General features: G+C 41.0%; 3 protein-coding genes across 5 annotated transcripts in view; 1 reads left to right on the top strand and 2 right to left on the bottom strand.

Moving 5' to 3' along the window:
• The first annotated feature begins 150 nt into the window (after nt 1-150).
• Nucleotides 151-5,592, top strand: LOC139366396 (ubiquitin-conjugating enzyme E2 A). The gene is made up of 6 exons (XM_071103842.1): nt 151-448; nt 775-855; nt 1,087-1,112; nt 4,048-4,137; nt 4,285-4,373; nt 4,548-5,592. Exons 1-6 carry the CDS (start codon nt 405-407, stop codon nt 4,674-4,676), a joined length of 459 nt encoding a protein of 152 aa, XP_070959943.1. The 5' UTR covers nt 151-404; the 3' UTR covers nt 4,677-5,592.
• Nucleotides 5,593-5,731: 139 nt separating this feature from the next.
• Nucleotides 5,732-10,832, bottom strand: LOC139366392 (NF-kappa-B-repressing factor-like). Its single transcript, XM_071103832.1, has 3 exons — nt 10,477-10,832; nt 8,803-8,927; nt 5,732-8,661 (listed from the first exon to the last, which is right to left on the bottom strand). Exons 2-3 carry the CDS (start codon nt 8,891-8,893, stop codon nt 6,419-6,421), a joined length of 2,334 nt encoding a protein of 777 aa, XP_070959933.1. The 5' UTR covers nt 8,894-8,927; nt 10,477-10,832; the 3' UTR covers nt 5,732-6,418.
• Nucleotides 10,833-11,618: 786 nt separating this feature from the next.
• LOC139366393 (septin-6-like) overlaps nt 11,619-22,041 on the bottom strand; it is a 43,894-nt gene continuing 33,471 nt past the window's right edge. For 2 of the 3 annotated variants that reach the window (XM_071103834.1, XM_071103836.1), the window contains 3 exons: nt 21,040-21,172; nt 20,662-20,852; nt 11,619-15,377 (listed from right to left, as the gene is read on the bottom strand). In XM_071103834.1, coding sequence (XP_070959935.1) covers nt 15,353-15,377; nt 20,662-20,852; nt 21,040-21,172 — 349 coding nt within the window. In that variant the 3' untranslated portion in view covers nt 11,619-15,352. The remainder of the gene's footprint in view (nt 15,378-20,661; nt 20,853-21,039; nt 21,173-22,041) is intronic. The other variant, XM_071103835.1, reaches the window with a different exon arrangement.

Genomic DNA, 22,041 nt, shown 5'->3' with positions numbered 1-22,041 from the left:
GACAAGTGGGTACTTTTTCCAAAACTGGCAATTTTCCTTTTCCCCAATTTGTATCACCGTATCAAGAATGTAATGTAGGTAATCCGTGAATTACCTCCCACACCAGTACAGTAGGTGGCGGTGTATGCACCTAAAAGTTGGATCCGATCCGCCATACAAATCTTGAAGAAGAAGAAGAAGAAGAAGAAGAAGAAGAAGAAGAAACAAATAAAGAAAAAAAGAACCATACCAATACTCACCTCTCTTTTCCTTGTGAGTGGTAATGTTAGTAGTGGCTAGCCCAGCCAGCTCCTGTCTGAGGGGGAGAAAGACTCGTGGGAAATATAATCATTACTGTGAAAATCGTTTGTTTCAAAACGTGTGACTTGCAACCATATGCGTACGTTTTAGTTCAACTGAATAAGATGTCAACTCCAGCAAGACGACGTTTAATGAGAGATTTTAAGCGGTATGTGTGAGGAGCAGCTTGCTAGCTCGCTTGGAAGTCTAGGTGAAGCGTTTGTCTGACTTGCTAGCTAGCTGAATTGTTTTTTTTGTTGCGAAATGTTATCAAACATCTGTTAACAGTTACTGGATAGCATAAGTTACTAGCTACGTGATAAATAAGTTACTAACACATGGATTGTTAACGTAAAGATAACATTACAGTTGAATATTTGGAAGTTGTAGTTAACTGGCCTGGCTACTACTGCTAACGTTAGCCTATTTTAATTACCTAACTTGCGAACTACTAACGTTTACTAATTAAGCATCGAAAATAATATTATTTCTCAGGCTTCAAGAGGACCCTCCTGCAGGAGTTAGTGGAGCCCCGTCGGAAAACAATATAATGGTATGGAATGCCGTAATTTTTGGGTAAGTGACTGGACTATAAAAGTAGTAGCTAACGTTAGATAGCTAGAAATATATGATTAACGTTACCCGCAAAATCAATGACATGTCGTAACATGTATCCAAAGTAGGGTATAATGAATTATCTGTTAATTTTCAAGAAATTAACATTGAACCTCTTGTCTCTAGCATATTAAAGTTATCAAACTAATGTTAGTTTGATATCTAAAGTGAACTGTTTTCTCTCTTCCCCAGCCCAGAGGGAACACCTTTTGAAGATGGTAAATAGCTCGCTAGCTATGCGTTTCCTTTTTTGTAGCTGGTACATTCTTGTGCATGTGTTTGACAACTCAAACGGAAGTGATCAGTACCATGATATGGACTATTTAATTGCATGGGAGATCTGTTAGTTGGAACAGTACGTAGAGTAGCAGTACTAGTACTACTGCCATATGTACATAGCCATTGAACACTGGTCACTTTAATGTTTACATACTGTTTTACTCACTTTGTGTATACTCTGTATTCTAGTCATGGCTCATGATCATCCTATATAACTACTGCTTTTACACACCTTTTCTATTCATATACTGTCCATACTGGCTGTACACACCCTTCACATATATTTATATTCCGGTCTCTAGTCTGGAAGCTCATTTCCTGCATTTTATCAATGTTGCCTTTTGCTGTATTTAAATACTGTATTCTTGACAGTTTATACTAATATTTCTACTACTGTACATTGCATTTTAGTTACTGTTTATACACATCACATTTATTTATATACTGAATGCTTGACATAGCTCACTGTATATCTACTGCTGTGTGTGCCATTTTTTTAAAATATATTTTGTTTAAATTCACCCAGTGTATATGTATAGATTGCAGTTGGATTACTTTTACAGTATTAATTGGATTTGTTCTGACAGTACAGCATGGCACTGAGTTCTTAGGAAACTATTCAGTATATATATTTTTATGTATTATTTCTTACATTGTTACCCCAGGAAATCTTAAGTTTTATTACATACAGCCGGGAAGCACTATTGGATTTAAGAGCAACATCAATTTACCAACATTACGACCAGGAATAGGACTTTCCCGACGCAGGTCCTCTGTTCGGACCACCAGCCAGGACAATGGTGCTAATTCCAGTAGGCGATCCAAAACAACAACGCCGCAGACGAAGCGGCCACCTGGCCAGGCTTCGCAGACGTGCACACTGCTCTCGAGTATAGTACTCGCCAATGTCCGGTCTCTTGACAACAAGGTAGATGAAATTCGAGCAACGGTTTCTTTCCAGAGAGACATCAGAGACTAACATTCTCTGTTTCACGGAAACATGGCTCTCTCTTGATATGTTGTCAGAATCAGTTCAGCCATCGGGCTTCTCCCAGAGATAAACACTTATCTGGGAAAAGGAAGGGTGGGGTGTATGCTTTATGATTAACAACTCATGGTGTAATCATAACAACATACAGGAACTCAAGTCCTTCTGCTCACCCGATCTAGAATTCCTTCCAATCAAGTGCCGGCCATTTTACCTACCAAGAGAATTCTCGTCAGTTATAGTCACATCTGTGTACATTCCCCCTCAAGCAGACACCAAGACAGCCATCAAGGAACTTCACTATATGGAAACTGGAAACCATACATCCTGAGGCTGCATTTATTGTAGCTGGGGATTTTAACAAAGCAAATTTAAGAACAAGGCTACCTAAATTCTATCAGCATATTGATTGCGCATGCGCAATACCCTTGACCACTGCTACTCTAACTTCCGTGATGCATACAAAGCCCTCTCCCGCCCTCCCGTCGGCAAATCCGACAACGACGTCATCTTGCTCCTGCAATAGCACCTCTTCAACCTCAGGAGGCTGAAGAAATTTGTCTTGTCACCCAAAACCCTCACAAACTTTTACAGATGCACAATTGAGAGCATCCTGTCGGGCTGTATTACAGCTTGGTACTGCACCACCCTCAACCGCAAGGCTTTCCAGAGGGTGGTGTGGTCTGCACAACGCAGCACCGGGGGCAAATTACCTGCCTTCCATGACACCTATAGCACCCGATGTCACAGGAAGGCCAAAAATATCAAAGACATCAACCACCCGAGCCACTGCCTGTTCACACTGCTACCATCCAGAAGGCGAGGTCAGTGCATCAAAGCTGGGACCAAGAGCCTGAAGAACAGCTTCTGTCTCAAGGCCATCAGACTGCTAAACGGCAGTCACTAACTCAGAGGCTGCTGCCTACATTGAGACACAAACAGTAGTCACTTTATACAATGCAGTCTAAATAATGCCACTTTAATAGTGTTTACATAAAAATACATACAATGTATTTTTTTTACCATCTATTGCACCTTGCATATGCCGCTCGGCCATGGTTCATCCATATACTTACATGTACATATTCTCATTCACCCCTTTAGATTTGTGTGTATTAGGTAGTTGTTGTGGAATTGTTCGATTACTTGTTAGATATTACTGCACTATCGGAACTAGAAGCACAAGCATTTTGCTACACTCCCATTAACATCTGCTAACCTTGTGTATGTGACAAATACAATTTGATTGGATTCTTTCTAAATATTTGTTTTAATTATTTGTGTACTTGTTTGACATTGTACTGCATTGTTAGGAGCTAGTAATGCAAACATTTTGCTGTACCCACTATAACAACTGCTAAACTGTGTACACAACCAATAAACCTTTTTGATTTGACATTGTAGACCAGGTGGTGTCTTATCAGAACTACTACAATAATCCAGCTGACCTGTTAAATTGCTGAGATGAGATTACTGCCTGCCAGAAAGTGAATGAATCCTGTAAAATATGGGTTAACTGTTGGTCAAAACCAGGGGATTGTATCTGTTTGACATCATCTGTCAACGAATATGCATATCAGACCCACCAGTAATCCTCCATTCTAGCAAATGTCCCTAATTGAGTTGCATTTATGTACATTTGTGCTTTAGGATGTGTATATGTTATTTTATTGAAATGGTAACAATTTAGTGGCGAATTACAATATGCTATTTGGTTGCTCAAAACATTTTGCAGCAAGACAACTTTGAATTTGTTCTAAGCCATTCTGTTTTGGCCTGGTCCCAGATCCATTTGTGGTGATTGTCAAGCTAACCGGTTACCATTGTGTGATTGATTGTTTTAGTGGCCACTTGATAATTAATATTCTCATATCCTTTATTTTCAGGAACTTTCAAACTCACAATAGAATTCACAGAGGAATACCCTAATAAGCCTCCAACTGTGCGTTTTGTCTCCAAAATGTTTCATCCAAACGGTACGTTTAAAAAATATATATATATATTTTTTTAGAAACATGCTTATTGCTTACAGGATCATTTTATAGTGGAACAGCTGAATATTTGTCAACAAGACAATCCACCAGTCTTTGTTATGGAGTAAATGTATGTTCTGTGTTGTGCAGTCTACGCAGATGGTAGTATATGCTTGGACATTCTTCAGAACCGCTGGAGTCCAACTTATGATGTTTCTTCAATTCTAACTTCAATACAGGTATACACAGCATTAACCATGAATCGTCATGAAATACTTGAATTGTATAAAGCTCCTTTTGTGCTTACATTTTTTTCTCTCAAATAACAGTGTTATAAACTTTGAATTTAAAAAATCTAGTCAAGGGTGCCAGAATACTATTGCTACTGAAGTGTCTACTATTCATCGTCTTAGTCTTTACTGGATGAGCCGAATCCCAACAGCCCAGCCAACAGCCAGGCGGCTCAGCTATATCAGGAGAACAAGCGGGAGTACGAGAAGCGGGTGTCTGCCATCGTGGAACAGAGTTGGCGTGATTGTTGACCCCCTCACAAAGTATGAACAATATCCAGCCTCAAGTCAAAAAGAGAACAGAAGAAACATATCTCAAAGGAAATGAAATACACATGGTTTGAATCTTTCTCCGCAGTATGTTTGTTTCTCTTCATGCATAATGCTCCTCCTGGACAAGAGCACATCAAAGTAAATGTACCTTGTTATATCTAGGTTACTTACAATGTAATTTATCCCCATTTTTTTGTATTATTATCCTGGCACATAAAGGTACTGTGGGGGGGGGGGGTTGAGTTACTCTTGTCATTTTAGTGTTTTAAGTCTTTGGCTTGTAGTGTGATTTTGCTGTATTGATTCAGATAATTGTGTATGTCCAGAAGTTTGAGGGTTTTCGCTGTGGTTTGACTTTTTTGTTTCTAGCTTTCACATGGTTGCCTTTTTGAAGCTATAGCATGATAGTATTCCAACTAAGAAACAATTTGATGAACACCTGTCATGGACTTTTTTCCAACCAATGTCAATTTCAAAACCCTACCTTTTTACATGCACAACCCATGTTCTTGTTGGGGCTTTGTTTTATGAATTGAATGGCTCTTTGAATGATATCTCCAACAGGACTCAAGTGTTTTGGAAAGGCACATACTTGGTGCACTTTTAAATGCAAGTCCTGTAACACTAGTGCAAAAGCATATTTATGATGATTGACAAATTGCCTGCTCTGAGAATTTGTGGTAAACGTTTTCTCATGCACAGAACTCAATGTATCAAGGCAAAGGTTGTCTGTACTTAATGCTCAAATCTTATGGTTTAGATGCCCAAATTACTTGGAGTTTCATTTATTTGTATCATTACATAATTACGAATACCACATGGGAATGTTGCAGTGTCCTTAACACCATTCAAACTGTACATTGTCTTGTAAATAAAAATGATACATTCAACATGCTTTTCTTGAGGGATGATGGAGTGACATGATTTACTAAGTTTCCAGCTGGAAACAGTGGAGGGGTATGGTTCAAATTGCCACTGTTATATAGCAGTTAATTAAGAAAACATTTTTGTAATAACACCAGTCAACTCACATATTGAAGTCCAGACAGTAGACTTAATTTATTAATTAGCGTTATTACAGCTGTGAAAACAAGCAGACGAGTGAACTGTATTCACACAGGCTTATACATCTGACATTCCAAAGGGATCACAGCTTGCACTTTTACCATGTGACAAAGATCAAATTCAAGTCATGGAAGCAGTTTATTTGTAAATCTTCTCAACTATCTGAGGGGGGGGGGACATTACAAGTATTGTGACAAGGATGTTTCAATGTCAGCACATAGTTACAGATGTTTACACCCGTCATCACCTGAGGTGATGCCAACAGTATATACATTTCTAATGAAACTTTTGTGAAGGTGAAATGGCAGGCATTCTGCTGGTTAAGGCTATTTCTGTAGCCATGAAAAACATTTGCTAGAAATTGAGGATTTCTGTCAAAAGATACAACACTAATCAACCGTAACAGCACAAAGCAGTTCAAGACTAGCAGATTGTGCAAATTTGAAGCTGACAGAAGACAAAATAGTGGAATGACACAAGAAGCGTTGATACAATGTCAGAAAATATGCAATTGTATGAAAAGGAATGCAGAAACCACAAGTGTTTCTCCGAAAGACAAGCCTAGAAGATTGAAACATTTTACATTCAGAAACTTTTCTCAGATCAGGTGTGATTTTTTTTTGTGGTAAGTATTGTTGGAGCTATGACATATCCAGTCAGTGTGAGGCCTGAGGTTTCACCAGCTCATAGCGTCCCACCTGCCCTTCCTGCAGGAGCTGGCCAATGAGCTGGTCTTTGTGCACTTTGCGGCTGACGATGAGGAAGCGCAGCCTGCCCTGGCCGTATGACTTACTGCGCAGGCCATACTTCTGGGATATCTGGTGGATCTGCTTGCGTTCATCATTGTTGAGCTCAGTGGAGAAGCGCAGGTCGTCCTGGCGGTCTGAACTGGCATAGTTACGGATGATGTCCTCGATGTTCCGTTTGGTGAGCTGATTCCCAGACTTGTCCATGTCCATACCCAGTCCCTCTCTGGAGAATTGCTCTTTGACCTTGATGGGTTCAGAGATGCCCTCCCCTTCCCGGCCCAATCCGCCACCCTTCCAGCCCATCTTGCGGAGTAGCTGATTCCCGATATTGTCCTCCTTGATCTCCTGTCTCGAGGACTCTTCACCAGAGCGAGTCAGAATCTGGTGGCGAGAGAGGGCGTCAGCATTACCCTCCTTCCTGAGGTTGGATTTCACCACAGCCTGTGTTTGCCGGAGTGTGGCCAGGGCCTCCTCTGCTGCAATGTGCTTCACCGTTTTCTTGGGTCCGATGCCTGCCGCTACGTATTGACCCTCCAGGAACACCTCACACCTCCAGCGGTGGTCTGGTAGCACTGTGAACTTGTAATCGGCAGATACCTTGTTGAACTGGGCAGTGTCATTGATGATGCAGATGGCATTGTCCGAGTTCTCCAGGATGACCAGTTCGCTCAAGTGTTTCTTCCTACCACCCTGGTTACCAAAACGACCACCCGACGGGTCAGAGTGATGGTTCCCTCGAGAGAACTGCTGTGGTTGTTGTTGTTGCTGCTGCTGCCGGGCTGCCTGGTTCATGCGTAGTTTCCTCACTGCCTCTTCAGCTGCTGTATGTTTAGACGTCTTCTTACTTCCCCTGGCCTGTGCCACCAGTGCATCCTGCAAGTACACACTACATTGCCATGCACTGCTGTTGGGGACCACGTCGAACTTGTAGTCAATCTTCATGCGGTTGAAGGCGGCAGAGTTGTTAAGAATGCAGATGGCATCATGAGCGTTGTCAACAACGACAAAATCTGTCCAGTGCTTGCGTTTGTCAGGCTCATATTGACCCTTGGAGCTAGGCGTAGGCTTGTCCTCTGGGTTACGCAGTGCCGGTAGAAACGCAGGGGTAGGGCAGTGCGTTTGGCAGACCACAATATCATTGACCAAGGAGTGTTTGAATTTGCGCTGCACTACACGGACCTCCACCAGTTTAAAGAATAGCTTCATAGCCTGCTCAGAAGCACGGTCCCTGGCCCCGTTTTTGCTGCCAGAGTAGCCAGTAGCAAGGTAAACACACTGGCATCTCAGCTCACAGGCATAGCCATCAGTCGGTACTTTCCTGTTCTTGGGTAGGTCTGCTGGAGGGATATCCTTGAGGTTGACATAGACATACTCCGGATTGGTTTTACAGGCCTGGATGCTACGGCTCAGCATGAAATTGTAGTTAGGAGATTCAGCTCCACACATGAACGCAGGGTCTCTTAAAGTGACAGCTATGGCGGATGCCACACTATTGATCAGCCTTTGCTTTTCATCCAGCACGGCTTGAGATATGGGGATGGGTTGTGAAGAAGACCCAGAGACAGATGAGGGGCTGCTCCTCCCTGGGCTGCTGTAGACTCTGCTGAATGGTCTGCTGGATGTGGGTCTGTCCTGCTGCCTGAAGCCAAGGCCTTGGCGTCCTGAAGCCCCCCAGCCCCCTGATCGACTGCCCCCTCCATATCCATCAAATCTAGGGGCCTGAGCGTATGTGTCCGGATGCCTAGTGCTGTGGAACTCGTATCTGGCCGAGTAGTCCTGCTGCATTTTAGTCATATAATTTGAGGTGGATCCTTGGCTTCCATGACCTAAACCACTTGTACTACCTGAGGGTATGTCTCTATCTCTTTCTCTATCCCGCCAAGAGTCTGAAGAACCATATGATGAAACTCTGTCGAACACAGGCCTAGCTGCAGAGGAGTCTGGAGCTCGGTTGCTGCCATAAGAGGGACGGTCAGAGTCTGAGTCCCACTGTCTCACACTGTTCACCTCACTCCTACGGCGTTCCTTGTCATTCTCCTTCTCATCATTGCCAGACCTGCCACTGCTGCCACCACTAACAAAGTGCACAGGCTCAAATCGTGGTCTGGAACCAAATTTGGACACCGGCATTTTCCTCATTGGCTCTTCTCCTAACATTAAAGAACAAAACAGTGAATCAATCAATGACAAGCGTATAACAATCAATGAGTAATTTTTCATCTTCCAGTAAATTAGAAAAATACTTTAAAACAGTGGCAAGGAGTTCAATTTGAAGAACCAAAATCACTCACTGCCATCTGATGAATTAGGTCGCTTCTTTGCTTCAGCACTTGGAACCAGGTCAAAGGAGGGCATTTCGCCAATGTTAATCCTTTCAGCCATGTCCAGCACCTCTCACCTCAGATCAGAGCCATACCTTTAAAAGAAAACAGAGCTATATAAAAAAGGTAAACAAGCATAATGTGTATTTCTATGCTAGCACAGTAAAACAGTTAACGTGGCTCTACTACAGGAAATACTCTATTAGGGAAAGAACCTTTGTTCCCACATAATTCCCACATCAAACTGAGGGCTAAAAACAAATCTGTAGGCTACATATGAACACAGGTTCATATTAGGCCATGATTCCGACAATGCTATGTCCTTATCCAGGTGTCAGGAAAGGCCTTGTGGGCAGAGAAGACCATCCTGCACCACATGAACAACGAGAACTACTGAGGCTGCTCAATTTTCAATTTGCATTTGTTTCACAATAAATTATTTTATGGCCAACCACCGTTTCTCACTTTCGAAACGCATTGACAGTGACTTGGCTCTGTAAAGGTCATTATTGGAATGATGGCAAAAAATAACTAGTGCTCGCTAACAAGATCAGTTTACAGACTGCAACAAAGAAGATTAGCGAACGTTACCAGGAGTGCAATCATTACCCAGACATGTTTCTATTGGACAAAGTCAAGTAGGCCCCTCCCCATTTCGTTTGAGAAACGTTTTGCAACTGAGACAGCATAATGAATACGCCCCAGCTGACAGAAAGGCCACCATCATGAGTCGCTAAGAATGAATGTTGTGGCTAACGTTAGATAACTAGCTAAGAATAGGCAGACTGATGTGGATAAAAATGCTATTATTTATGGCAACATTAACTACATTTCTGATTAATTATGAATCCTTTGTGTGCACGACTTCTCAAAACCGTATTTCCTACGAAGTATGACCACAGAATTTCTAAACCCAGAGGGGCAACATCGCCGGAACGCTTGCGAAACAGACCAGGGTTTGAGAAGTGAACAATTATTCCTTAGTTAATTTTCTCAAAATCTAAAGACACAACCTAGATTCAAGCCAATGTCTTAAGCAGTTGAAGATGTTATTACTCCAACCTCGTGAAAGTGACAAACTGACACGATTTCATTTTCGTCAAAAACAACTTTACATTGACGGAGAGCCTATAATTTAACAGCCTGTACATGCGCAGTTATGCAAGAGACGACCGTTAGCACCGATGACGTGTTTCTACGCATGAGCTTAACTAGCCAACGTCGCCATGACATCGCCAACAAGTGAGATCTGGGATTTCTATTGGAGAAGCAGTTTTGGCCTATCTTCATACTGTACTGTCTTTGGTATAACATTACCGAGTTAACTAGCACGCTACATAGCAACTAGCTAGCTAACTTTAGCATAACAGCTAACTACGTTATCATTGACGCACACAATTAAGTCTTCGTTTGCTAATTTGAGTTGTCTACAGATTAAATGGTATAACTAACAATCTATTTTAAAGTAAACCAGATTTTAGCAGACGAAACAAGTGACGCAGTAAACGAGCAAAGATGGCTAGCTAGCTAGCTCATTGAAAAAAGATTGATGCATCATCTTGCACGGGAATGTGATATGGAGCACGAGACAGATAGCTAATTGTCGAATTGTTTTTAGCTCAAATTAATATATTAGCCACTTACCTCAATGCAAAGTAATTAGTCCGATGTTTCTTTGTGGCCTTAGTGTCAGTCTTCCACTAACATAGTTCAATGTCTAGCGAGCGGCTTCGCCTTTGGTCATCACCATAACATCCGGGGGGGGGTCGTCAGTAGTCATCACAGTCACAAAGTCATAATTATGGATAAACACCAACATCGCCTATTTATTTCCTTAAAATCTGATTTTAAACCTAATCTTAACCACACTGCTAACCCCAAATTAAGATCAAAAAGCTATTTTTTGTTTTCATTCATTTTTACGATATAGCCAATATTGACTTTGTAGCTGTAGTAACTAGTGACAACCCGTCAACGTCCCATATAACCACAGATAGAACAATGAGACAGATATTTCAGCGAATGTATAAGTATGAAGCATTCGGTTGGCGTATCCACTCACTGCCACATATGGTGGTGAGAGGAAGCCCAATAGTCGACAGTGGGAGAATATTGAGCGGATTCATTTTTTCCAACATTATGGACATTTTCTCATCGATGAAACATTTGATTTCAATACCGTTTTCTGCTCCCAAAACTATATGATACAAACGGAGTGGACTGCGTTTTGTAGATTTTACCCTTTGCCAAAGTTGTAAAAAAAAATGTTGGTTGTTTAGGAGTGCAAGGGCGAATTGAACTATTGCACACGCGCACTCTACAAAGCAGGCGTTCCCTAACAGAAATATGCAAATACATGCTACAACGCGCCAATAGGATATCGTTGCCTGGTGCTTGGCTCTGCCTCCCTACTTGAATCTTCTGCCCACTACCTCATTTGTTCCCATTGAAAATGACGTGTGGTGGTCTTTCTGGGGTTAGTTATAAAAATCTTTGCTTTTACAACCCTCCATTTTCTAGTCCATCTAAAATCATGGCGTCTGGAATGTTTCCGCATGCATGCGCTCCACCTGAGAACCAGAAGGTGTCAGTCTTCCTCTTTACTTTCAAAGTGCACCAAAAATGTGGGCTTATTTCAATGTGTGAATATTTCTATAACACCAATGTTTATTTGCACAACTAAGTAATTTGGCATAACAAAACAAATTTCAATGTGTGAATATTTATACAACACCAATGTTTATTTGCACAACTAAGTAATTTGGCTTAACAAAACAAATGCACACTTTATTTTCATAATTTTATTGAAAAAGTACATCAATGGAATCAAACTACAATAAAATATTTCATAATTACTTTGTGGCGTGGACAGATAATTCACTAGGAGGGGTGATTATGGCAGATGCTAGAAAAATGTATGACAATTTCTTACACCAAAATGTAACTACACAGAGAGAAGAGTCACATCCAAAGATCATATCTCATAAACAGGTCTCCACTTCAATACACAAAATATATCCTTATAAATTATACAAATATTTCCATCTGTACCTAGGATTCAACTCCATCTCATTGTAATATTTGGCAATATAGATGCTGAAAATTGTGGAGAAGGGTATAACAAGGAGTAATACACAAGATAAAACTGATCCAAACAATATAGAGCACCAAATGTGAAATAGTGCAAGACGGAACTGTTAGGTGAGAAAACAGCTATGGGAGCAAAAGGTCAAGATCACAGAAGTGATGAAATAAAAGAGCATTAGACATGCAAAATACAGAATAGGGTGATGGTAGTTAAAGCACAATGTGTAAAGGGCATTAAATGTGACCTACATGGTATTTCAGAACGGAAAAGGTGTTTTCACTAAATAAGTGCTTGACATGAATACGGCTCTGGCTCTTCTAAGTTGCAATGAAACAACCTATGCAGTGAACATAAAGAACACTGTTTTGGATCGCAGTTGTCTTTTGGTTTTTAACTGACAAAAGTATCTACTAGTCACACATGTAAGGTTAGATGTCACACTTTGCTCTATCAATCACCAAATGAATGTATTTTGGTTGTATCAGTGTTTTATTGAGATCTGGGTTATGCTATTTGTATTCAAAACTAACTCCCCCTTTGAATGAGGAGCACATTAATCATATAGGTTATTTGTAATAGTATCGGTTATTTCAAACAGAATAAGCCCTTCTCAAAATGGATGTAATATATGATTGAATGTTATTACATAAAGACTTCCTTAAAATGAACTGTCAATGAAATTCAGATAGTTTTGTGAAAAATATAAATTAATCCAGAGCCTTGGCTCTGTTACAATTGGTAGGATGAAACTATTGATTAGATGTGTTTCTCTTGAACAAGCGTTTAGAATCCTACCTGAGCAAAGCTTTGTTCATTCATACACCAAGACGGAGCTGCAAAATATTAAGTGTGAAGGACTCCCACTAGCCAAAGTGTACCTTGATTAGGTGACAAAACGTAAACTATCCAAAAAATACCATGTGAAGCCCACATTAGGCCATGGTCAACAAAGCAGATGAGATAGAAGTTAAAAAAGGTTGACGCAGAGAGAAAAGACAGGAAGAGGAAACGGGTGCTTAGTTCTCGTTGAAGCTGCAATCCCCTCTTCAGACAGGTGGGCAAGACAGATTAAAAGAAGCTAGAGAGAGGAAGAGACAAATGCAAAGTTACAAGAGAGGCCCAGGCAACAGTGCTTACCAGAAGGCAAGGTTCAAGATAAATAAGAAACAAGGATTACTGACATTTTGGGAGGAAAGACAGAAAGTATTTGGGTTTTCCTAAGGCATGTATAGTTGCTACTGTACTTCAAATTACACAAACTACATTACAAATGTACGGCCAGTGTCGTAAAAAAAACTACTAATATAATACCATACTATAGCTGACTAATTCGATTTGAGCATAATACTGATTTAAAACATTTAATAAATAGCTTAATCCCTTCATCGAGACAAGTCTAATTAACTGCTCGCAGCAGATATTACGTCCTCTGAAAATCCCAAAAGGGTATTCAATGTCATTTAATAAATCAAACATGGACAATTTTAATAAACCTAATATGATGGAAAAACTACCAAGACGTGCACAACAACATAGTCCAGAAATGTCAATCTTACAGAAACAAAGAGCAAATGCTGATATTAGTCATCAAAGTCAGCACAGCAAAAACACACGACATGACAAAAGGCATAGCCATAGACAAGATATTAAGATTAAGCCACATAGTGAGCACATATAGTTAGAGCAGCAGTGATATACATACAGTTGAAGTCGAAAGTGTACATACACCTTAGCCAAATACATTTAAACTCAGTTTTTCACAATTCCTGACATTTAATCATAGTAAAAATTCCCTGTCTTAGGTCAGTTAGGATCACCACTTTATTTTAAGAATGTGAAATGGCAGAATAATAGTAGAAAATGATTTATTTCAGCTTTTATTTCTTTCATCACATTCCCAGTGGGTCAGAAGTTTACATACAGTCAATTAAGTATTTGGTAGCATTGCCTTTAAAAATGGTTTAACTTGGGTCAAATGTTTCAGGTAGCTTCCACAAGCTTCCCACAATAAGTTTGGTGAATTTTGGCCTATTCCTCCTGACAGAGCTGGTGTAACTGAGTCAGGTTTGTAGACCTCCTTGCTTGTACAGGCTTTTTCAGTTCTTCCCACAAATGTTCTATGGGATTGAGGTCAGGGCTTTGCGATGGCCACTCCAATACCTTGACTTGTTGTCCTTAAGCCATTTTGCAACACATTTGGAAGTATGCTTGGGGTCATTGTCCATTTGGAAGACCCACTTTAACTTCCTGACTGATGTCTTGAGATGTTGCTTCAATATATCCACAGAATTGTCTTCCCTCATGATGACATCTGTTTTGTGAAGTGCACCAGACCCTCCTGCAGCAAAGCACCCCCACAACATGATGCTGCCTCCCCCGTGCTTCACGGTTGGGATGGTGTTCTTTGGCTTGCAAGCCTCCCCCTTTTTCCTCCAAACATAACGACGGTCATTATGGCCATTTTTGTTTCATCAGACCAGAGGACATTTCTCCAAAAAGTACGATCTTTGTCCCCATGTGCAGTTGCAAACCGTAGACTGGCTTTTTTATGGCGGTTTTTGAGCAGTGGCTTCTTCCTTGCTGAGCAGCCTTTCAGGTTATGTTGATATAGGACTCATTTTACTGTGGATATAGATACTTTTGTACCTGTTTCCTCCAGCATTTTCACAAGGTCCTTTGCTGTTGTTCTGGGATTGATTTGCACTTTTCGCACCAAAGTACATTCATCTCTAGGAGACAGAATGCGTCTCCTTCCTGAGCAATATGACGGCTACGTGGTCCCATGGTGTTTATACTTGCGTACTATTGTTTGTACAGATGAACGTGGTACCTTCAGGCGTTTGGAAATTGCTCCCAAGGATGAACCAGACTAAAAAAAAAAATCTGAGGTCTTGGCTGATTTCTTTTGATTTCCCCATGATGTCAAGCAAAGAGGCACTGAGTTTGAAGGTAGGCCTTGAAATACATCCACAGGTACACCTCCAATTGACTCAAATTATGTCAATTAGCCTATCAGAAGCTTCTAAAGCCATGACATCATTTTCTGGAATTTTCAAAGCTGTTTAAAGGCACAGTCAACTTAGTGTATGTAAACTTCTGACCCACTGGAATTGTGATACAGTGAACTAATCTGTCTGTAAACAATTGTTGGAAAAATGAATTGTGTCATGCACAAAGTAGATGTGCTAACCGACTTGCCAAAACTATAGTTTGTTAACAAGAAATTTGTGGAGTGGTTGAAAACAAGTTTTAATGACTCCAAACTAAGTGTATGTAAACTTCCGACTTCAACTGTATAGGGGTATCTTTTAGTTAGTACATAGAGCAGATTCATGTTTTTTTAAACCAGGGTCCACAATGCCTCTCCTCAGCCTTGGGGTACCGGCTACCCACAAAGCCTGGTCCCTTAGCAAAGCTTGAGGGTGGAAGCACCTACTCAGTGCAGAGCCAGGGATTACTGCAAAGGAAAGGTAAATACATAGAGCAGTGAACAGCAGGACTGAAACAGGGTGTGAATGACACCACACACCAAGGCACACCCTGCCACCCCAAAGAGCTGAGGACAACAGTTCCCCAGAAATGTTGAGACAAAGAGCAACTTGAGAAGGGATTGTGAGAAGTTGTAAACCATACCTACTACACCCTTGTACAAGAATGTTTTTCCATGCATTTAGATGGAAACAAAATACCTACATCTGTGGACACTCGTCAGACCAACTATCCCACATGATTATATTGAGCAAGGACACACAGACATGTTTTTGGAGGGTGGAAATGTTTTTCTGATAAACAACACCCTGTCCTCAAGATACAGATGTGAAGGAAGTGGATTAGAAAATAAAACCCAACAATCTCATTGGCACTGACACTTATCTGCCAAATAAAGGAGTGTTCCTATCCTGTTTCTCCAGGAGGGAGGGAGAATGACTGCTGGCTCAGTTTGTTCAGACAAAAGCAGTGCAGTAGTATAAGGCTGAATGCTAAAATGCTCATGCAAGTCTCCCACTGAATTCAATTCAGGATTTATGTGAAATTCCAAGTTACGTGCGCATATCCCAAGTTAGGATCCAGCCCTATGAATTCAGGTTAGCAGACAATTTTGCTCTGTAAAAAGCTCTGTAAGGAGAGTTGTTTTGACAATAACAATGGTGTGATATCTCAAAACCCTTGAATGAGAGTTAAATATGTAGACCAAAGCTAGTGTTTTCAACTGTAATCAGAATGTGAAACCCTAATATCCTCACATGCAGAACCCACTTACATACTATGTTACTGCTTCATTAAATATTTCATACACAATAATCGTGGCCACAGTTGAAATATTTGGTGAAATTCCCTCTTTATTTCCCTTGGAGATGAAGTATTTTTTGTGTAACACTGATACAAGTGCAATACTGATCCCTACATTATTGTTATTTGGTTAAAAGGCTTCAAATATGATGTTATATGTAGAAAAAAATCTAAAAGTCACAATTGCACTGGAAATATACAAAATCACATGTGTGTAAAATGTGCAAACGTGAAAAGCTAACAAGTATGCAGATAGCGTACAGTATATGAAAAACAATGAGGAATGGGCAAAGACATGACAAGAAATCATTCATATTTGCACATGCACCAGGCTAAGATGAAATAACATCAGCAGTTGACTAACACTCACTCTCTCCGTAGCCTGAGTGCCAGTCTGTTTGTGCTATCATGCCAACTCCCTGTCGCTCATTATTCATGCCATGTTACGAGCAGGAAAAAGCACAAACAGATCTGGAACTAGGCTACTCTCTTGATAGGTGGTGGACAACATGCCCTCATTCAAAACATACAATAATAGTATCTTAATTTTCAATAATTACACATTATATTGCAACACGATATCAGCGCACATCGTCATAATGTCATACTATTGGAGTGGTTGATTATACCCTGGTAGTGAGTAGAATAGTGGTGGTCTGAAACATGGACCGGAAGATGCTAATGAGCACGCACACAGACAGCTATGTCTTACTATACTAGTGAGGTCTTTTGGGGGACCAACAACTGATTTCCATTCAAAATCAAATTTTCCCTAACCTCAACTCTTAACCTAATCTTAACGTCTAACCCTAATTCTAACCCAAAATCTAACCCTAAAATAGTCATATTACAAGTGAGGACCAACAAAATGTCCTCACTTCTCTGAATTTTAGTTGGTTTACTATTCTTGAGAGGACTTCTGGTACTTACAAGTATAGTAAACATGTGTCCACACACACACAAACACACCCACTCCACTGGCCTGGTCAGACCACAGCTGATATACATTTCACCTTAGCCTCCACAAACTCCTGCCTGTCACAACAGTAGTTGTGCAGTAGTTGTGCATGTAAAAGTAAAAAGCACACTCAGTCATGCAGAACAGGTCAACAACAAAAACAACAAGAAAATAAATCTACTTTCCAACAGAAAGCAAACAGGCAAACAGAGGATGATGGCTCGTAACAAAAAGAACGTACAAAAACAAGCATCTTTAGCGCAAAAAGGATGTGTTTGAGTCAAGGATTCCCATTCACAGTAATGGCTGGAATCTTCCACAGTGCAGCGGCCTGTGTGGGGTTTGGAATGGGGGAGAGGGGGAGGGCTGGAGGGCACAGAGAACAGCATGGCACTGCCAGGGATGGGGTGAAAAATCATTCCTACAGGAATCCTTAACTGGAAACGAGAGAGAAGGACCATTACTGCTTTCTAGGGGTTAACGCTAACACTGGTAGATACCACAGGAGGCTGCTGAAGGGAGGACGGCTCATAATAATGGCCGAAACGGCACTAATGGAATGGCATCAAACACATGGAAACCAGCCATTACCACGAGCCTGTCCTCGCCAATGAAGGTGCCACCAACTTCCTGTGATAGACATACTTTTTAATCAAATGACAGAATCACATTCTTCATGTTAGTGGTAAAATGTAATGTTAAAAGGAACATGCACTTAGGTTGTTACTGTTTATAGGACTTATGAGTGAATGGGGGTGGGGAGATTTAGAGTATCTGTTGAAACTAAATTGACTTGGTATGCTAATAGACACCACACCAACTCAGTGGCCTTGTGGTTAGAGTGTCCGCCCTGGGATTGGAAGGTTGGGAGTTCCATCCCGGCCAGGTCATACCAAAGACTATAAAAATGGGACCTGATGTGTCTCTGCTTGGCATTCAGCATCAAGGATTGGGGGTAAGGTCCTGTGATAGACTAGTGTTGTCCAGGTGGTTTACTTGTACATCAAGCTGACCAACGCTACAGAAACAGGAGATAGGCTCCTGCCGTTTGGGCTTGTGCAAGGCTCCTTACTTTATGGACTACCACAGTTGGGGACAGCCGAATAACTATTTTGGAACCCTTTCTGTTGATGAGTGTATGGCTGAGGCTGTATGAATAGCGTATCTCTCAGTGGGTTTTTCTTTTGTATCAACAAAGAGGTGGGTGTCAAATAGCTGAAGGATCAACAACAAAAACATTGCTATAGAAAATCCTTGTACACAAGGATTGGCACTATAGCTGAACAGCGCACTAGCGTGACCCTGCAGTTTCTGCAGGACTCTGAATGTCTCTTTGTGTAGTGGCTGGGCCACAAATGCAGATTGTTGTGGTGTTGATAGTAGACATATTGTTGCCTGCATTTCTACCAGCTGCTAGAAGTTAAAATACTTATTGAAATACATTTCTAATTATAATTTGAGGACTCCCTTCTCATTTAAGTTCAAATATGTGTAGAACTCACATCTGATTAACATGTATTTAAACATTGATTTATGTGCTTTTTGTCATTGGTTACCAGGGGAACAGTTGAGTATGCAAGCCTTACCAGGACAAGATGCCTCATGCAGCATGCAGCAAGTGGAGGAGTTAACTGTAAAACAGCATGGATGAACATAGGTGACACATGCACTCACAGGAGAAATATGGTGCATTCAAGACAACTTGGAAACTAGGAACCTCAGAGTTAAATATGTTTTTTTTGTGTAGAGCTTTCTATTGGCTGATTCAGATATTTTCAAAGTGGGAAACTTGGGCCTCATCTTTCTACAACCAGTTTATAAGTCGGAAATGTCAGTTTCCGAGTTGTTTTGAACGCGGCAACACATACACATGTCACATCTACACCACTCACTAAAACATGCCATGCTCATGTCCTTTGGTTCCTGAACAAAACATTAATTTGTAGCATAAGCTATCTACAGGCTTATATTTTGCACTAGATAAGGAAATAGAAAGGCTCCAAGTTTGGGATCCATAGGTTTATCAAACGAGGAAGTATTTAACTATCATTCATACGACCAGTTTCTCAGACAAGATTAAGCTAGGCTTTTTAGTCTAGGTCAAGCCTTAATCTGTGTCCAGGAAACTGGCTAATAATGTTTTGATCAGTAACCCAGAGACATGAAGTGAATGGGGAGTAGAGTAAAGTGAACCATGTGAGGTGGAAAAACAGCTGCCTGGCAGGGGGGAAAAGTCCAGAGTTCAGAGATAGTGGAGAGAAAGGACAGAAGAACTGTAAAGAAAATCATTTAGAATTTAAAAAAACCTTTCTCAGTGCAAGTGTCTTCTTTCTTTCTAACGGGGCCGGTGACAGGGCTCACATCAGCTTGAATACACAACCAGGAGTGATTACCAACATGAAGGGACCCACGACAACAACTCTGTCACCATGGCCCTAATACTGCAGCCCTATACTACAGATAAAACAAGCTGTAAAAATGACAACCAACATTCCTATGGGATATAGGCCTATACCAGCAGTGTCCCTAGTCTAGGGTCAATACAATCAGATTCCTGTAATACCAAGTCTAATTTAGATGAATCTGGTTTAGGATATTACTAGATATAGTACTCTACTCTGTAGAAGAATAGCAGATCCACCTCTATACCATAGTTATAAAGGAATAAGAGCAAAGGCTTGCTAGACTGTTAAGCTAAGCATCACAACATCTATTGCTCCTCCATTTCAAAGTAATCAGTCAGTTCCGTTGATTATCACTTAGACTGTGGAGAGAAACCACTCAGTGCTCAGTGACATTAACGGTCAGGCAAAGCGTTCCTGGAAATGCATCGACACAAGGCAAATGAAAGCTTCGATAAGGAGTTTGTCGTTTTTCTAGGTGTGGTGTGTGCCAGACTTCTTTATATCTGAGGTGCAGTGATGCAACAACAGCATACAGTGGTCCACATACATACAGCACAGAATTACATCACATTTCTATTTTGATCAGTCCATCCCACTCTCTGTATCACCAAATACACATGCGTGGATAGGGAAGGACAGTATTACATCATTTTGGATGGCACCTATTCTAAGTGGAATGAATGACCCAGTGTTCCCCTATTATTGTATAGGCGGGGCACCCCTCATTTGTTTGAGGCCCTGAATGTTGATTTGGGGGCCTTTGCGCTCAGCCTGGGAAACAATCTAGGGGAAACACTATAGTCACAATTTATCCAGTTGGTATTTGATCCTCCTAGATCAGACTGCTCCAGTCTAGTATCCCTAAGGAATCCTCAAGTATAGCTGGGTCGTGTTCATTAAGGCAGGCAACATGAACCATGTTAAAGCGTTTCGAACTAAACATGAAAATGAGCGTTTCTCATTTGACAGGTCCAGGGAGTCCCTCCCTGTTTCAGTCTGTTCTATTCTGTTCTGGGTGCCTAATGAACACGACCCTGAACACTGCCTGCTGTGTGAGTAGTAGGGAGGTGAACGCCGGAGACACTTACTTTTTCCTCTCCTTGTCCCTCTTGAGTGTGGTGGAGCCCCCTGCCTGCAGAGCCTGGGACTGGAGGAGCTCAGCGGCCATCTTTTTCTGCTTGAACCCGTTGAGCTCGTCATCCAGGGATTTCTTCTTGTCTTCCAGCTTCTTCTTCTCATCCTGGTGCAGCTTCTTGAGCCGGTCAAACTTCTCGTGCAGCTGTGTTGCGAGGGAGAAGACTTACATCTCAGATAGAAACTAATTTAGGTGTGATATCTGTAGCAAACAGAGATGTCGCACATGTAACCCTAGTTCTTCTTAGGTTGGTAGGATTGGTGATGAGATGGCAGAATTAAAGCGTTAACTAGTAACAGAGATACCTTCCTGTATACACACATACACAAACCTCTTTCTCGGCCTCCTTCAGCTCAGCCTCCTTTTCCTTGACTCTCTGGACGAACATCTGCCTCATCTCTTCCTCTTTCTTCTGCAGCTCTCCCATGAACTCGTTCCTCTTGGCCTCGTACGTCTCCTGCAGACTGGGGTCCACACAGAAAGAGGAAAGACATAAATTATGTCATACTAATGAGTCATATATGTTAGTACTATGTCTATCATTACAGTGGAATAGAGCAGACTGCCATTTAAATCAAAATGATACAAGTGGTTGTGATTAACTAAGGGGGTGGTAGAAAGTGGAAAGTGGTGCATACCGTTCCTTCACCCTTCTCCTAAAGAGTGCTCTGGCACACTCCTCGCCATGGAGTTCAAAGCATTGGAATTATGTTAGGAATTGACTGAAGGGAGTTCCTTTATTTTTTAAAACTATTTTAAAAAAATTAAAAAAGGGTTTTCTACATGACTACAACACAAAAATAAAATGCACACTATACAAAGCATTCTTTAAGGTGGTCAACATATATTTTCCAAATTCGGTCAAACATGCCTGGTTTATGTTTCATTTTATAATATATAGTCTTATGGGATTGTAGCTAGATAGTTCAGTCCTCCTGTTTGTTATTGGAGGTGAATATAAGGCTTTCCAATTGATGGGGTTCCATTTTTTGCAGCAATTAGACATAGATTACAAAACGTCCTCTGATATTAATCACCAATATTTACATTTCCCAACAGACATAATCTTGGCGATGGATGGATATAAATGACTAAACACAATGAAACGATAGCACATACATTGTCAATTTACCACAGGACCACAGCATATGTAATAGGGTTCCTTTGTGCTTTTTGCATCTCCAACAGAGATGTGACATTTCTGGGCGCATTAGATGCATTCTGGCAGGAGTGTAGTAAGTCCTATGAATTATATTAAATTGCAGTAGTTTCTGTCTACCGTTGTAGGAGCAGGTATAAACGATTTCACAGAATATTTTTTATTTCACCTTTA

Source organism: Oncorhynchus clarkii, chromosome 14 (assembly GCF_045791955.1).
Source record: "Oncorhynchus clarkii lewisi isolate Uvic-CL-2024 chromosome 14, UVic_Ocla_1.0, whole genome shotgun sequence".
In the NCBI taxonomy this organism is placed as follows: Eukaryota; Metazoa; Chordata; class Actinopteri; order Salmoniformes; family Salmonidae; genus Oncorhynchus; species Oncorhynchus clarkii.
Note: the sequence above shows the minus strand (reverse complement) of the source record. Positions and strands in the feature narration are given on the sequence as shown.